Source organism: Erithacus rubecula (assembly GCF_903797595.1).
Source record: "Erithacus rubecula genome assembly, chromosome: 12".
Classification (NCBI taxonomy): Eukaryota; Metazoa; Chordata; class Aves; order Passeriformes; family Muscicapidae; genus Erithacus; species Erithacus rubecula.
In genome coordinates this window covers 20116782-20135985 of record NC_136664.1, presented here as the reverse complement: position 1 = coordinate 20135985, position 19204 = coordinate 20116782, and the positions used below count along the sequence as shown (strand labels likewise).

Sequence of the window (19204 nt, the reverse complement as noted above, 5' to 3'; positions counted from 1 at the left end):
AACCTGAAGCTACTTTGGGAAAAAGCCTATAGCCCTACTCCAAAGCCTTCTGCAGCTAAAATTGCCATCCCTGTCCCTGTTGTCCTGCTGTGACTTCAGAGCAAAGCCTGGAAGTCAGACAGGGCCCTCTCCAGGTCCTCTTCCTCACCTCTTTTAAATTCAGAAATCAAACTTCTAACATAACTTCTCTGTTTAGGAAAAGGAACAGTGCAAATTCTAGGAGGACAGAATTGTCATGAGGACACTACTGGGAACCAAGAAGGCAGGCATTCTCAGACTGCTCAAGGACAGGAAATTATAACAATGATTAAACACCTGCTGGAGATGTGATGTTTTGCAGAAAGCATATTTTCAAAGAGGTGTTGCCTTCTTGGACCAATGAGCCTATTTTGCATTGCACCAACTACCCTATATATAAGTGTAGTGTTTCTCTAAATAAAGCTCTTCTTTTGCTTCTCCATTACACAAAGGACTATGCTGCATTATCCTCTTTGCCATTCTCCTATAGCTGAAATGCAACACAGAATGGGCAAGACCTAAAAATCAGTCCCCCCTACACTCATGAGCAGGAGCAATGAGTCCACTGCCACACCTCAGGCCCATCCATGACTCAGGGATGGAGCAATGTCTACACAAAGCCTTTCCACTTCCCTTTTGCAGCTTTTTGTCCTGCCAAGCAATGAAAAATATCTGCCACAACAGATATGTGACCTTTTAATAATTCTAAATCTTCTAAAATCACTGATGTTCAAAAAACATCCCCACAGTTTTCAAGCTGGCAATTAGCTGTAGATGGAGACAAGAGAAGATGGTTCTCAGCATATGTGCTGAAAAAAAACATTAAAAAGCATAATATGTAGTAGCATGCATAATAACAAGCTACAACAGTGGTAGACACAGAGTGCACCTGTGTTTTGTATTTTAAGCTTATCTGTCTTAACTAAGGATTTGCTTCCTCATTTCTAGATTAATACATACACAGAGAATAAAAAAGCTTAGATAAAAACTAATTCATTAACAAAAATCCACTATGTTCCTTCTTCAGTGATTTCCTAAATGGAAAACTAGAGAGCCTTAGATATGGAGCAGTTCTGTGGACAAAGTCAGCAATGTTGACCAAAAGAGGAAAACTAATAAAATGGAGCAGCTTTGCACTTAGTCACACATCTGTTTGTTTCAGATAGGCTACAGCAGAATTCCCCAAGAATTACAAAGTACAGTTATATGAATAATAATTCAACAAAACTAAGGCTGTCAAAATAAATCCTGGAGAAGAAATTACACCTAATTGAATACTACCTGTTTAGACAGAGTTTTGATCTACGTTTGATTTCTCTTCTAGAACATAAATTATCCTCAGTTCTTTTCCCATTCATACATATTCATATTTACATGGATGTGACTTAAACCCTAACACATCCTAGAGAAATGTGTACCCAGATGCATACTTGAGAAACATTACATAAATTCTATGGTTTTCAATGCTGTTACCTAGCCCTATTATTACGTTTGTACATTGATTTCATGTTATGGACTGGAAATAATTTAGAAGTAAAACTCCTGTGGTAAAGTAGGAGGTTTCTGCTGAGGGAATCTCTCTGAAGCAATGGTACAGTACAAGCATGTTCAACACTACTCATAGAGAAAGATTCTATGTTACTCACCATTCTGCAATCTCAGGATGAAGGATCTTGTTGTTCACATTAAATCTAAAAAAACCCAAAGACACTAATATTAAAAAGCAGCCAGACACAACAGCAGAGATGACATACTCTTTTTTTTTAAATCATGTCTTCTCTGTGGAAGAAAAGTGAAAGCAAGTGTTGTATGGGAATTCAAGAGACCCCAGTGAGAAAAATGTATTTAATTTTGAAATACATGAGACTAAACCAGATACTTAATTTTAAGTATAACATAACAACATGTTTGAGATACACTTCTTTTGACAAGGATGAAATGTTAGTTTATCAGTTCATTACTGTGAGTGTGAGGTGGACCAGGCTGACTTCCAGACGTTCCTTCCAAAGGATTCCGTGATTTTTACTTAGTTCCTCAAACACTTCAATGAAATTAAACCCAGTGAATTGCAGATTTCATCCTTTGCTCCATGCCTTCCCACTTCTGTGTGCACAGAAAGTGGCCATGTGATAAACAAGCTTGCTTCGAGGATGGTGAAAAGGAAAATGACCTCTCCAAGTCTTTTCCAATCTACAGCAGAGGTAAAGCAGAAGCAGAGGCCTTGGCCTCTGACACTTCACTATTTTTCTGTTTATTTTCTACATGAGCAATCAATGTATTCTTGGAATGATTTTGAGGCACTCAAAGCAATAACACTATGGTGGCCAATGGAGTAAGGAGCTAAGTAATAAGGTGGAACACAAATGGATTTTCAAGCATTGTTACAATTTAAATGTCTAAGGAGTGTTCTGCATCAAAGATATTTTTGTCTGCTCAGGACTGTTTACTCTCCAGTTAGGGTATTTAAGAGAACTAAAAAGCTCCCAACAGTTCTTCAAAAGAATGTTATAAGGCAACAGTTTCTTTTCCTACGTTTTTGAAGGAAAAAATTAATTCTATTCCAGGTTATTAACCATACTTTATACATCAGAAGGGAACAATGAAAGCACAAATCCAATTTCAAAAAATTACTTAGAAGTCACTTTTAATTGTGTAAGGGTCTTTCTGGATCCTGAGAAAGAAGAAAAAAGCCCCTATGTTTCCCTTTTTCAGAAAGAGATGCTCATAAGCTTATAAAACCCTAATAAGGAGAAGGCTAGCTGCTCTGTATTCCTACACCAAGATACAAACCAAAAACTTGTTACAATATTCAACAAGGAGAAGCTGTATTATGGGTATTAATGAGAAATCACTGTAAAAACAACTCATGAGAAAAAGTCACCCACCAGTCACAGAACAATGCATCATAATATAATAGAATTGGTCACTTAGAGACAAGAAAGTACCAAAAGGGCATATCTTCAATTTAATCATCACCATCTCAAAAATTATCACTTATGTACACCAATGCAGAAATAATTCTACAATGGAAGAGACACTAAAATACAAATTTATACAGAAGAAAACATATGAATGACATAGTAAAATCAATCTATGAATATTCTAAGAACCCAAAAGCCTGAGCTCCCTGTGTGGCTGGAGAACACACCAACTAACACCACCACAGAAAACCAAGACAGAATTATGTTGCAGCTGTAACAACAGACACAAAACCTTTCAAAAATGTCATTAGTATGTCAGACAGAAAACTGATCAATGAAGGCAAATGTAAGGAGACAGTGCAGCACTGAACTGTCCAATACCAGCTCTATTCAAATAGGAGTAAACTGAGTTATTGTGAAGTAACAAAAGAAAATAAGACACAGAGAAGGGCAGTTACAGAAGGCAGCTGACTTTGACTCTGAAAATCCACATCTCAAACAACTGAATTAATCACTTTAACCACAAGCACAAATGGATGAAATCAAAAGCAAATCCCCAAACATGAACCTCATAAAAGAAGACTGTTCACTGGAACATTCAGAAAAGGGGGAAATTGTACACTGGTGTAGACTTACAGCAGTTCACTCTTTTCTAATAGCTATTTCAGCTACAGTCCCCAGATTTTATCTTTCCTGGCAATAAAAGCTCTTCTTGAACTTTGTGCTTCCAGAAATCCAAAGTTTGCTTAGTGGGACCACCTACTATGTGGCAGCTCCTTAAAATTCTGGTTTGCTGTCAAATGGGGCAGCTCATTAAACACACAGAGAGGCAGCAGGATTGAATCAGGAGGGTTCTGGTGGGTGGAGAAGAGGCAGGAGGTCATCAGCTGAACAGAAGTTCTCTCTCTCACCTGAAATACAGACTTTCTGATGCAATGCCAACTAAGAAACAAGATGTTAGAGCTCTGAGACACAGCATCAATCCATATGAGACAGAGAATATACTGTAGGTCACTTTCTCAAGGAAGTCAAAGATGAAGGACATAACTGTCTCAGCTCCACTCATCTCATGGAAGGTGTGGGTCCTGTCTGAGCAGCCACAAGGCCTCCTGAGACTTCTAAAGCTGAGGACTCACACTTCACTTTGGTTACTGCTGTGGTTTAGGGACAGTACTCTCCAGTTTAGTGCTCTCACTAAAAACTCAGTACACAACAAACAACCTACTTGTAACAAAACATGTACTACCCAAATGATAGGATTAGGCAGTGCAATCTAATTTCACATTTTTCTGCAATTTGCAAATTGACAATATTTAGATGATGAGATATGTGGTCTTGAGGAAGAAAACAAATTGGCATTTGCTACAGTTGCAATCTGTAACATATTAATGCTCCCATTTAATCAATGCAGAACTAAGAAACACTACACTTTAAAGCATGTCCAAATTGATTTCATACTCAGTTGTCCTTTCACATGCAAGACAAATTCATTAGTTAAAATAACCCTAGAAATCTACACTTCCCATATAAAAGCACTGTATAATGAGACCCCTTTTTGTCAGTTTAATGAATACACTGTGTGTGTCTACAGTGATAAAAATCTAAAACATAATCATACACAGTGTTAGAATTTTCACCTCTTCTTCAACATGGAGAGTCTTTGCCCTAATGATGATTTGGCTATGCAATATCAAAAGAGGAATTTGCTGCAAAACTTTAAACAGCAAGTGCATTGATTAAATTGTCTATCATTTACTTCAACTGACTCTGAGGATGAAAAAAACCCTGTCAACACAGTGAGCAAAGATTTATTCAACAGTATTTTAAAGCATATAGCACATTACTGTTCAACCCTACAGGTTAGAGATCCATTTTCTGTATGGCGAGTCACATCCTCCCAAAGCATTTTTGCAAGGGCTATGTAACTGACATGATAAGATTAAAGAAAATCCTGCACATTCTCCAGTCTGAAAAATGGAACCATGAATTAGAAACAAAAACTGCAAACACAGAACTAGCCTCTATTACTAAAGAGAAATATTAGTTTATAGAAAAGAAAGCACTAGAACTACTTTAGAAATCTGCCTTCTATGCTTAAGCCTTCTAGGACAAGTGAGCAATCCCCTTTTGCAGGATTCTGAAGAGCTGCAAACAGAGCTGATGTGAGGGCAGTTACTAGGAAACAGTCCAGGTCTCCTGTCTTAAGCCCTGTTCCAGACTGGACCCTCAGTGACCCTCAGTACCAGCCTCTGCTGAGCAGGGACCACTGGCTCTCCATTCCCTGCAGCAACAGACCAACTTTTCTGAAGGACAACATCCCTTGCTATAGGAGAGAGCTATACATAAACTAATGGAAACCATTAAATTATTCACCACTATAGACTCTGTAATCAGGATAGAATCAAGCTTAGCTATTGCTAGCATGACAAAAATAACTTCAGGGTGATCTTCAGGGCACAGAAATAACCCACGACCACAGCAGTCATTTGGTCTCAAATGACTATTTATGACAGCAGAAAAATTAACCAAATAGCTTAGGTAATAATGTTCCAGAAGAAGTTCAAAAGGTTCAAAAAGTAAGCCAGAGAAGGCAGCATCACTAGGGCAAGAAAAAGACAGCCTCTGACAGAAGCAGATGAAGAGCATGCAAAGAGAGCAAGACTCACCTTTTCAGAAAGTTTGACATTATTTTCATTATTATCCAACATGAAACATCCCCCACCCCCCCACCGAGCCAGGTCAACCTAGGAGAAAAAGGACATACGGGAGCAAGAGAAACACAAAATGGTCTGAGGAAGAAAACAGATCTTGGCCAGGAAGCCAGAAAAAAACCCAAACATATCAGGCATAAAATAGAGTATCATGGCCAGGGCAGAGTCTGGCTGAACCAAAGACTGAGAGAGCCAGCAAGGTTCAGTCACAGGCAGCCAGGAGGGAGCACAGTTTGAAGTAAGACATTGCTGTGGGTGTTATCTTCTTGGAAACAATCAATACATCTGAAATGCATCTTTCTATAAAGGAAAAAATTGCCACAGGAGAGGTGGAGAAGCAGGAAAGCAGGAATGTAGAAATTAGTTTGGGTCTGTATTGAAAACAAATATAAAATGGATTGGTTTACATACAGTTACAAAATCCTGAGGCAAGCAGACTTTAAAAGGAAGCTCACTCCCTACTCCAGACCGCCAGTTGTCCCCTGCACATGGATCAAGTATGAGCTCACCAGAGCCACCACAGGCCAGGAGAAGACACAAATAGAATCAGGGAGATCAAAGAAAGGCTGGAGTGACAAGTGGTGTGAAGGCATGGTCTCTGTCAGGAGAGGAGAGTTGATCCAACAACAAAATCAGTGCATGTTCTTCCATACTGTGAGCTTGGGAGGGGAAGGTACCAACCAGACCTGCCAAAGGCAGCAAAATGAGTGACCTCATGCCTAGGGGTGGAGAGAAGTGAACATGTGCCAGATCTCAAAAGAGAAGTATCTGCTAACAGCAGGAAATCCCTGCTAGGAATGGAGAAGCACTCCTGGAGCACATGGACAGCATGTTTCGCAATAACTGAGAAGCCAATGCTTAAATTAAGTGTTGTAGGAGACACTCTATTAAAATCTCAAATGAAGCACTGAATGGAGTAGCTTCCTTGCTTTATGTTGACTAGTGAATGGGCTACTAATTAAACTCTTTAAATGGAGTTTAGTGAAATTCAGGATAAAAAGGGGGTTTTGGCAGTTCAAACAGACTTTTGTACATCATTCCAAAAAAGAATTGCTGGTGAAGCTAGCAACTGTTCATATTTCAAGTAGAAGTGTATCAGATAAAACTGGAGATACTGCTCCACACAGATTTTGGATTCCACCTGTATGTGGAGAGTGTAAGATGACTATCTACTTGGACAAAACAGAAGAACTCACACTGGTTGTAATGACAGAAGGGACACCAAACACTCATTAGAAAAGTGACATGTGTCTATTGTGGAATACTTCATATTAAACTCAGTGAGTAGCAAAAGATGTCTAAATGCCTGGCACCTGGTTCCCAATATCCTTGACAGAACCATTACATTCCCATTTAGGATACAGAAGGGAGAACTAAGTAATTATGAAATCAGATTTTAGATTTCAGATCACTTGACACAAAGAAATGATCCCAGCAGAAAACATGCTCAGACTGTACAAATGAGTGCCCAGACTTGCAGCAAATTCTGTGCCCTGCCATCTTCACTGTAGAATTAACATGCTGTTGAGAGAAGAGGATGGAAAAAAATATAGTGGGGTGAGTGGGAGTCAATGATCATAAAAAAGGCCTTAACATCTCAGCACAACTGTTTATTTTAACAGGCTTTTTAATGAGAGGGGACTGGTTTTTTGTCATACACTTGAGCTAAAACCAGGAAATTATCTCCTTTAGAACATATTGCAACTGAACAGACAATTGTATTTCATTAAAAATTGAGGCCATCATCCTCACATCCCAGAGCAAGCTGTGATGTATTTCTATTTACTGCTTTTTCAAAATACTGCATGCAGGAAGACATTTTCACCTCACTAGTAGCCAAACTTCATAAAAAGACAGCCTTAAGGGACACTAAAAGCTCACATCGAGACACAGAATTTTTTTTTTGTGATTTGTGATTTTATTTTATACCTGTAACGTAACATTTTTTCAGAAGACTATGCACTACCAGAATCCATGATATCTAGATTAATAATGTACAAGGAACTCAGAAAGAGAAAGAGGCTATTCTTAAAGATTAATTTTTCTTCAATCTGAAAAAAAATATTCCAATCTCAAAAGTAGAAATGAATGTATGAGGATGGGTCTATTTGGTTTTAAATAGCTACAGTATAAACACAGACAAAGAGAAAATCTGGATTAACTTAGATACAACAAAGATTTTTTTTTTTAAACCCAACTGTATTTCAAGTCATTAGAAACAGGGATCAAAATTTCTTTGGAAATAAAATGTTTGGCATCGAACCTGCCATTCAACATCCTTTCATTAAGAGAAAACATAATTTAATTTGAAATATAAAATTAATTCAACAAAACCATGTAACAATTCATGTACAAAAAAGCTGTGTCACTTACTGGCTGATCCCCTCAAACGAAGCTTCTTTGGTGACATTTCCACTATCAGTATTAACACCACGCTGGGAGGAGAAAGATTAAAAGGACTGTGATTCTGAGCCAAACACATGCATTTAAAATTTAAATCATGGTGAGAACTTGATTGCAGTAAGTATTTGGGAAAACTTACACATAAGTTTACCTGAATCAATAGAAATAAAAACCCCTGACTGTTCAAACACAGTCCAGTACAAGAAATAATCAGTTATAGGAGACCAGTACAGAACTCAAGTCAGGATGTGCTGCTTAGGAAAAAGGCAAGCTTTGATTTCTAATGCCCTTACATCTTGAAAGGGAGGTGTAAGACCTATAATAAAATTATACAGGGCAAGAGAATGAAAAATAGGCAAGGTTTCTTCTAAAGTCATTTAATATTAAAATAAATTGTTATGCCCTGCCTTGGCAATGTTACTATTTAAATTTGCTTGCTGCTCCCCTACAGCTTTCCATTCAAGCAAGCAGCATAAGCAAGAGCATTTTGGCCGCTACACAGCAGATGAACACTTCTGACATGTGCTTGGGGAACCCTGCAGAGCAGCAGTTCTGGAATGAGACCACAGGAGGAGAGGACCAGGTTTCCATTCAGTAGTAGACAGAGAAATGCTCTTCCCTTCTCTGAATACTTCTTCACGGCAGTGGGAGGAATGTGAAAGCACCACAGCACCTCCTTCTCAGCCAAAAATCATGTGAAAATTCCTGATTACAACAGGAGGCTCCCAGAGTGATAACTACTCATCAACTCCATGTGAAGAAATGCACAGTAAGAAGAACAAGATAGTCAAAAATTCAATTTCTCTCATTTCTCTTAAAGAATATTAAATCAAGGCATAGGGGCATATTTTAAGTGTATATGTGAGTATACAAATATATAAAAGTGAAAGAAAGACTGAAAAATATTTATTATTCTTAATGGATAAAGACTTTCAGATCTGAGGCCACAGAACTTTCTAAGGAGGGATTTTTTTGTTAAGATTTCTGTCCGGTCTCTATCATGGAAAAACAAGAAATTCAGGAGCTGCCACTGCATTTGCTGTAAGGGAAAGCTCAGAGTCAGCAAATAATTCTTATAAAGACTGGAGACAATAAAACAGTAAGAGTTTACAAAACACCTGTAAAGCAGGGGAGCAGATGGGAAAGAGGTGATGGGTAAGGAGAAACTTGCAGTCTTTGCCTCCACTCATTCATGCTTCTTCCCAATAAATAAACAAACAAGCACCATTCAAAATACTTAGCAAACAGAAAGGCCCAAACATGCTCATGATATGACCAGAACAGTATAAAAGGAAAAGGGGATTTGGAGTCAAGTGTAGATAGACTGGAGGCCATCATGGTCGACAGGCTTGTCATGTTTCACCAGAAAACCAATACAGCTTTTGGCAGACAGAATGCAGACTGGATGAGGCCAAAGGCTACAGATCTTGAAATAATGGAGAGGCCAGAAGACTAGATTGTTATACACAGGTGACCTCTAATTTGGTGTAAAATGGGGAGGAAAAAAATGGAGAATGACAGTGCAAAGAAATGCTGCATAAACTGGTATCCTTATTGAAGAAATTTAGTATTTTCAGATTATTACTTACCAAAGTCAAAAGTACAGCAGGCTTCTTCAAAGCCAAAACACTGGATATCTAAAAAGAGGTTTTAGATCACTGTTATTTGTCTTTCTTGTTTCCTCATAACCACATTGATACCAATTCCATCAATATTCATTGTATATAAAGTAAATGAGCTGCAAAGACAAAAATGTTCCTCTGATACCTTTCAGATATTGTAGTATTACCTGAGACATGCAACAAGAGACAGCAGAATACAAAATATTGACAGAAATGCAGTGATCAAGTTGATTGTGTCCTTTAAACATATAAATACCAACTATAATTCATGTCTATTATCATCATTAGGAAGACAGAACATAGGAGCCAAAAAGTTGTAATGTCACTCAGAAATAAGGAACACCAGGGTGCTCTATCCAGCACATATAGCACTTGCATTAATATTACTACAATGTGCTAAATGTTTAGCAAAGAATATTTACTGTTATTCTCACTGGGTCACTTCCACTGACTAATCCTTTTATTAGGCTCCTTCAGTCTCCTTCAAACATTCATAAACTGAGAACAAAATCACTGGGCTGGTAGAGTGCTGGGCTTTCAGAGCAGCTGCAGAGGGTGGGTGCTGAATTACACATACCTTGAGGCAATGGACACATGACACAACTTCATGAAACTTCTATAAACTCTAAACCACCTTAATAGCACACCACTAGTATCAACAAAAGAAAGTATATGGCAGGGAAGTTCAGAAATATCAATTGTACCCTTTATTTTTTTCATTTCTTAATCTCAGGAAATATCAGGGTAACACACACATGTTCACTGACATAAAGCTATTCTATAAAAAAGGCCCCTGCTGTCTTGATGGTGGAAAACCAATTCCTTGGCAAACAAGGCCAAAGTTATAGAAGAAACCATTGAGAGCCAAACAGTGAGGCTGCAAGTTTCAACAGCTTCCCACTTCAGTACATGAAGCCCAGGTTGAAAGCAGCCTTCATTTTAAAATTTATTTACTGGTCCAGAAAAAGAGCACTTTTTCCCATCAAAGAACTTTTTAAGCCATAAAAAAGCAGAGAATAGAACTGCCATAAAGATATTTGTTGACAGAAAGTGACTCAAAATGCCTAAGGTGAATGTGCTCTTTAAAAACGTGATTTTTAAAAACATGTACTTGCTATTTGCAATTTTCACCATCTGACAGATAAGCACTAGAGCACCTGAACACTACAGGACTCCAACTCACACACAGCAAAAATCAACCTCTCCATAGCTCCCTCCACTTCCAGCTTCTGAAATACACATCAAACTTTACTTTGTTGCTGGACTTATTATGAAAATTAAATGAAACCTCCGCACAGCTGATGAGAGCAAAACTTTTGGTCTAGAGAGTCAGAGTCAGTGTTCTATGAGAACAGAAGAACCAGAGGAGTCTTCTTCAAGCTGCTGTCCATGAAAGTCACACACACAGCTTGGCAGGAATACTGTCCTCACCTGCTGAGCCTTCCTGCCAAAGAAATGATTGCTGGCCAGGTGCACAAGTGCACAAACATCTGCTCAGAAATTAAATCAGAAACCTAACTAAGCAAGGCACACTTGCACTGAGAAATGGGAATATATTTTTTAATTCAAGTAATAGGATGATTCTGTAGAAAATAAGAGTGAGACAGACAGCCTTTCTCAACAGCTTTTTGGAGGCATGAAAAGAATGTAGGCTCTCAAATCCAAGCTAGGACATTCAACCTCAGTGACAGCAATCTCCTCAAATCTCCAATGAATTCCAAAACATTTATTTAGCAACATGTTTCAGTTGGATAAGGCCACACAATGACAGGTCTCACCATGAACAAAACATGTTTATGAGACTGCCTTTGGATTAAGAACTGTGTTCAGATCAAAAGAGCAACCTTAAAAAATATTTCAAAGTGCTTTGTAAGATAAAAGGACATTTTCCAGTAACAGGGAAAGGAGAGAAGATCCCACCAAGTCAGGAGACATCCAGTAAGAAGGGGACTAAAATTAATCAAAGTCATTGCCACTCAGTGATTTTGTATTTGCAGAAAAAAATATTCAGACACACAGACAACTCACCTCAGTCACATAGTAGACTTCATCCACAGCATATTTGTTCTTGAAGAATTCAGGGGGATGAATCCTTTGGAAAATAACAAAAAGAAATATTTGGGTTTAGCTTTGCTCTTATATTTAATAAGGCCACAGACAAAGAAATAATATTCTCTACTATATAACAATAGACTCAGATAAAAGGAATGTTTTATTAATCTTATCTTTAACTCTATTTCTCAAAATAGGAGATTACACAGAAAGTTGCCACAGCTACAAAAATCAGTGTGCTTTTATCCAGTCCATGCTTAGATAGCACGGTCTCCTCAGAATGAAAGTGTTTTTCCCCATTCTGTGCACAACAGTTTTGTTAGGGACTTTTGCCAAGCCATTTATACACAACTCTCCAACTCATCAAACTTTGGAAGGATGTGGAAATAACAAAAGACCAGCCTGCCCTGTGTTACATGCAAAGAGTGAGTAAAACATTCATTGTTTACCCTGGTAACTGCTCTAGCAGACTGAGGGCTATTAAGATGTGCTCTGCTGCCTCTGTTCATCAGGACACCAACAAAGAGGGCAGCTTCACAGGTCAGGGTCCAGAACTAAACCTCCTCTACTCTTTTTCTCCAGCTATCCAGCCAGAGACAATTTTCTAAAGGCAAGAAGAACATGAAGGATCTGCTTGCAGTCAGTCCCACCAGGACTCTCCTGCTGTCTTCTGTACCACTATCTTTCACTGTATGGTAGCAGCCAGTTATTCAGGAGACTTACAATCTCCATGTCCTCAACACTGAAATAAATACAACCTCTGTAATCTTGAAAACGTGATCTCAAAATAATATTCTATCCTTCCACCAAGTAAACATTTCTTTACTTGCAGGGTAAAGAAAAGGGGAGGAAAAAGCCATGACTGGAAGTGCTGGAGCTTGGGGCATCCCATGCATTTTGTTTTCTGAGTGACAATGGGAGAGCAAGTGATGCATGCAGGACCAAAGCTTCAACTAGGTAAACATTACACAACAAGAGCACAAGACACCTGGGGAAACAATAAATGAGGCTGGAGGCCAAAGAGCATTTCTAACTCTAGCAGTGAGGACCATCAGAAGTGGTGGGACAAACAGCTCAGCACCTTGAGGAGCTGCTCTGCACCACAGCACCTGCCAGAGCTGCTGGCAGTACCAGGATGCTGGAGCAGTGCCTCATGTTCACTTTTTTAATCTTGTGTGCTCCTTTATCATTTACATTCCTTCATGCTCCAAACAGTACTTGGCTGTAACGGGAACAACATGAAACCATTTATGGTGTTCTCAAGCAGAAAATCACAGATTTTAAAAAATTTATTAACTGTGAAAGTACTACTCAAAAGTAACACAAAACTATCTCATTATATGTTTCCTTTTGCAATATTCCTTGTGTAGACTCTTCCTATCAGTGACAGAGATTTCAAAGCACTTATCACTTATATTTTCTCCCTGTCTTATTTCACATATAATTTAAAACAACCCACTAGATCCTCTTATCTTTAGATACCCACTGTATTATAGTTCCCTTACCTCCAGCTTTTGCATACTGTTTCTCCTGCAGGCATCTCCTTATTCTTCCTTCATTCCTCACACACTTAAGTATTTTAATAACCCAGAAACATGATAAACAGATTTAGCACCTACTGGTTTTGTTCTCTTACAGTTTTAAACAATTCATCTGGTATCAGAAGAATCCCAACTGTAAAACCAGCTAATGTATGGCCAATGGTAATTTATGGTAACATATGCTCTTTAGAGCAATACATCCAAAGCACCTTTTTATAATTAGCTGCATTGTTTAAATCAAAAAAACTGTTTAATTGAAAGTAAATATTTCACAAAAGTATACCCACAAGTGTGCTGGATTTTACTGACTTCATTTAATGCAATTAAAATAAGAAAGAAAGGTCTCATTTTCTGACTCCAATAAGGAAATTCCTTTCTTTTCACAAGCTCTTTCTCAACTTCTTTTTTGTTCTCCTTGTTGCCTCCTATAATTATGTAGCCTACAGCACACAGCTACTAATTTAATTCTTCGGTTATGGTTAATATTAATCCGTTCCAGCTTTAATCCCTCCAACATCTCTTTTTATGTACACTATGACTCTTTTGAGGAACAAAAGTGGCTCATCATTCTTTCAAGGCTGAGGAATTTTTCTCTACTTTAAGAGAAAGAGAACAGCAGCTTCCCACAATCCTCCATCCTCTCCCTCAGTTGTTAAAGTGGGTCATCTTTGAGATACTTTTGACTTCGTCACACCTAATGACAAGCTGCCACAATTCCCAGATGTGATCCTCCCTGCTCATCTTCTTGCTACCTCACTCAAAAGTCAGAAAGACTTTTAGCATGAAGTTGAGAGCCAGACTTCTCAGCTCCTCTCTGAAGCACTCACAGCTCTGCCTCACTTTTTTATAGTCACTTAGCACCTCCAACTAGATGGAAAAATAAATTCATATACACTTCCCACAAACTACCATCCCACAGGAGCCACGATGCTCCAGTGATGAAGCTGCCTCTCCCACTGGGAAGATTTCTAAGACCAACTCTGTCACAGAATCACAGAGGTGCAACGAAAAAGTGTACATGAAGTCTGTGTTAGAGCCAAAAAATTCTATGCTGTCACATATAGAAAATCAGTATAGAAAACAACCAAAGGTCATGGAGAAGGAGAAGCAAGAAAAGAAAACATGCCAAGGGAGGCAATTCTGCCCCTCAGGTGAGACCCTGAGCACCTGCAGAGCTGCCCCAGCCCTGGGCCAGCCCAGCCAGGAGCTGGAGCTGCTGCAGAGAGCCCAGAGGAGGCACAGGATGAGCAGAGGATGGAGCAGCTCTGCTGGAGGAAAGGCTGGCACAGCTGGCATTGCTCCCCTGGAGAGGAGAAGCTTTGGGCTGAGCTCAGGGGGACCTGCAGGGCCTGAAGGAGCAGCAGGAAAGATGGAGAGAGACAATTGGCAAGGGCTGGAGGGACAGGAGCCAGGGAATGGCTCCAGTGGCTGAGGGCAGGGCTGGATGGGATATTGGGAATTAGGAATTGTTCCCTGGCAGGGTGGGTAGGGCTGGCACAGGGTGCCCAGAGCAGCTGTGGCTGCCCCTGGATCCCTGGCAGTGCCCAAGGCCAGGCTGGACACTGGGGCTGGAGCAGCCTGGGACACTGGGAGGGGTCCCTGGCCATGGTAGGAGGTTGAACTCAACAATCTTTAAAATACTTTCCAACCCAGGCCATTCTATGATTCTGTGATCCTCAATGGTACCTTTCCATAACCTCTCCACTCTCTACCATTTCTTCCCTAGTTCAGTGGGGCTCAATGAAACATAATAATGCACATGTTAGTTACTGTAAAAAGTACCAGTGCAAAGTTCCTGAGCAGATAAAGGGCTCAGTACTCATTTATACCAAATTTGAATGCAAAACAGAATACAGCTAGCACCAATCACCATGGTCACAGGGTATCTTCCATTAAATGCTCACTGGCATAATGAAAATCAGAAGTTACATTCAGTTATCATAATTTCAAGTAGATTGGGTACTTCCCAGGGATGAGGAGTACTTCCCTCCACAAATGACTCTCAAGAAGCTAGAGTAAGTTAACTGGTTACAACTTTAAAGTTTGGCTTTGTCATTTGTAATGCTGCTATGGGCTGCCAGTTTTAGAATGCTGATTAATCACTGCAGAGACTATGTACAAAAAAAAACCCCACAGCAAACTATAAATTAATTAGAAGGATTACCCAAGTGGAAGATATGATCTCAGATATTATTGAATCATGCCTATTTACCTATAAAAAAATTAACCCCAACCCTTTTGCAAACAGGTGTGAACAGAAGCAATGACCTAATTTTTACAGGCTTCAGGCAGGGGCTTGGGGTGTGCAGAATTGCTTAGATTCCCTGACAACACAACTTGGCAAAAACCCACAGTGAGTAATACATATCAGCCCCAAAAAGGCTCAATAACCTTTCCCTATAGTTTTATAACTCCAGCCAAGCAAATACCAATGTTAATTAGAATTGTCAATAGTTAACTTCCAGAATAACAGGAGTCATCAATTTCTCTTATAGTGGAAATAAGCAACTCCAAACTCCTGGAACATGCCCACGAACACATGGCCAAACATCTAGGCAAAAATCTGGCATCTCAGAGTTCTGGCCATTAAAAACAAAATGTAAGAGTCCTGCACTGATATTAATTTACATGAATATGGTGCTCATTTTTCTCATTTTCAGCCACAAAGGACCCCTTAAACAAGAGGCTGTATCTACTTCATTGCTTACAATTCATCCCAATTTCTGGTGAAAAAGCTTGAGTTACTGTGAGTTAAACATTAAGCTGTTTTCTTTCTGTTGATGCTTCCCATGCAACTCCTCTCTACCATATTTTCCTGCCCCATCTAGATCACCTGCTTGGTTTCTTACTCTCAAGATTTTTCAGTGATTGGGAAATGCTGAAGATGGCCTGAAGATATGAAGCTGTATTTAAGAAGATTTGAATTCTTATACACTGCCTTATTTTAACTGCTACAGTTTTATTTAGGTACCAAATATTGAAGATTCATCCTTCAATGATAACAAGTGACTATTTTGAACAACATTCTACTCAGGTAGCAATGGGAAAAAAAGAGGTGGGGGAGCAGCAGCAAAACTTTCACTGTAAAAATACAGTGTGAAACATTAAATCAGAGAGTAAATTAATACCTTACAATAACTGTACTTCATTTCTCTTACACACATTTGTCAAACACAAAAACCACCAGCAAAAGTGTAAAGGATCACAATATCAAAAACTAGTAATCACAATCCCAGTCAGTTATTTATCTTAGTGGAAAAAATCCAAGTTTCTTCTAAACTTCTCAATTTGGTTTAACTAAATTCCCATGGTACATGATGGCATGTTTAAAAACCAGGATGCTTCATCAAATCACAACAAAATCGCAGCAGTTCAGATTTTGCCAGACCACATTATTAGGACTGGCTCCACTTTGATGTGATCTTCAAATTGGAATATAACACTGCTTCTTCTGTTTATCCATCAGTAAGATGAACAGTTATGACAGTTCTATATATATACCTATAAATACACCAAAAATTTATTTTAAAGCTTTTACATATTTGGACAAAATTCAAATCACGATTTCTTTGCAGCAGTTTATCAACCATGTTTTGCTTCCACTTCAATCCCAATAAAAACTTGGCCTCATTGTCTAAAAACATTTTAAACCTGTTGTTCATTACATTGCACAAGAATTCATAACAGAAATCTTAAGAGATTTGTACAAATTTGACATTACTGTAAGAATTCTATTAAGCAACATTTCTTTGTATGCTAAAGGACTCTGAGCAATAGCCTTGTAATACCAACATGATAAAAAATGTTCCAGTTTTCAGAACTGTATTCAGAAGAGAGGTAAAATTAGATGGATCTAAATCACAAATGCCAAAGAAAAACTGTGAACAGAATTTGTAACAGCTGATAGCTATTCTTGAAAGAAACACATCTAAAGCCACCTGTTACTATATTTGCAGCCTGATTGCTGATACACATTTTAGGTATATGCTTTCATTTGCAAATAAACATTCGTCCAAACTTCAATATATTTAACACTTATTCCTAAAGGTTGTTTTGTATTTCCATGTTTCAATGCTTCTAGGACATATTTTCAGTTTTTAGTTTTCCCAGTGCATCTGCTCTAAAATGAAATTCAGCTTTTCCTGAAGCAGTCTGATTTAGCTTTTCTTCAGTTTCAGCTGGAGTTCCTAGTTCAAGATTAAATACCTCACTGTATAGCCTAGAATGTACAATATTCATGTAGGAAAAAAATATCCCAAATGGTATGTTCACAAGCAATATTAAACAAATTATACACTTTTAATGTTAAGATTTTAATGATTTCAGAGAATTCCTTAGCTCCTCACATCTGACCTCTTTTGTGTTTTGCAGCTAATCTGAAAGAAGAGTGTTTTACTCCACTGTTACATATAAAAGAAAGCAATAGGTGTAGCCTATTATAAGCACCAATGTGAAGTAACTGCTCTTCTGCAAAATGAAATATTAATTTAATATCAAATGGCACAACAAAGCAGTATTTTGGATCTCACCACACATGCTATCGCTGAATGTATATTAGGACAAATAATGGGAATTACCTACAATTTCTAATCACTGGCTTTAGCAAGAAAATAAACAAACAAACAAACAAAAAAACCAAACTAAAAACCGTGCACACACACACACACACAAAAAAAACCACCAAAAAACCCCCAAAAAAAAAACCAAACCAAAAACCAAAAAACCAAAACAAACTAACCAGGAAAAACCAACAACATTTATTTAGTATGTTTTTTTCAAAAGGAGCTGTAGGAATCTCAAAATAACCAGTCAACAGCCATTTTGAGGAGCTCCTACTATGTCAGAGAAGAAGAATCTTATTGTCTTTAGGATCCACAGTTCCTGGTAGATAGCAGAAAGTGATGTTTTCACAAGCAATAATTACAAGTAAGGATTAACATAGCTGGAACAATAACAGAGTAGACCAATAACAAAATACACAATAATGTTCAGGATACAGTACTCTCCTAATAGGTTCTGCAAGTTTTATTGCCTAAAATACATGAAAAATTGTTGAAGCTTTTATCACAAAACCAGGAGAGGATGATTCTTAATGTAGTGAGACAGAAAGGCTAAAACTAGTGAACTTCACAGTAAAGCTTTCTGCTTCTTCCATTTAACCCTTACTTTCATATTCAGAGTAAGAGATACAAAACACCACTTAACAGCAAAATCACTTTGTCTTGAGCAAATTAAATGCCTACATAATCTTGCAGGTAGCACCTGTACATGGTACTGCAGCACACACACAAGGCATGAATCAAAATTACATTTTTCCTCACTTAAAGGAGAGAAAGCACATGGACAAGGAGAAAATTGGACCATCATAATCTTTAGCACTTGAAGTTCTACACAGTCAACAACTCATTTGACAGCAACTTGCTAGAATGAGCTTAAAGCAGAGTACAAATTTCAGAGAGACTGCAAACACAGAGTAACAACCTTGGGAAATTTAAAGCAGAAAAATAGAAATACATCAGCATATGTAGAGCTGAAAGAGGAAAAGGGATGCAAAACCAATGTTTTAATGCTGCCAGAGATTCACCAATAAACTCCCTTCTCATTACAATATCATCAAGATAACAGATGGTAAAGCATTAACCAAACAAGAGGGTGTCAAGAACTGCTAGGAAGAACAACACAGCACACCTTAAAAGACACCAGCAGATGTTCCTAATTTTGTCCAAAAAAGTGCCATCACCTTTACATCCAAAAGGAATTTCACCATCTCAAACAAGAAGATTAAAAGGCATCAAGCTAGATTTAAAACAAAACAGTACTAATGGGCTTGCTGGTGTCACAGACAGCCTCCAGCAATGTTTTGACTACCTGAATGGTACTCCCTTTCCACAGTTCTCTATATTATTGCTACACTCTCTGAAAGACAAAACTACCTG

General features: G+C 38.3%; 1 protein-coding gene across 1 annotated transcript in view; it reads right to left on the bottom strand.

Moving 5' to 3' along the window:
• PEPD (peptidase D) overlaps positions 1–19204 on the bottom strand; it is a 136073-nt gene that overhangs the window by 102138 nt on the left and 14731 nt on the right. Inside the window, exons 4-7 of the mRNA XM_079315935.1 lie at positions 11704–11767; positions 9643–9690; positions 8024–8085; positions 1665–1709 (exon numbers count right to left, since the gene is read on the bottom strand). Coding sequence (XP_079172061.1) covers positions 1665–1709; positions 8024–8085; positions 9643–9690; positions 11704–11767 — 219 coding nt within the window. The remainder of the gene's footprint in view (positions 1–1664; positions 1710–8023; positions 8086–9642; positions 9691–11703; positions 11768–19204) is intronic.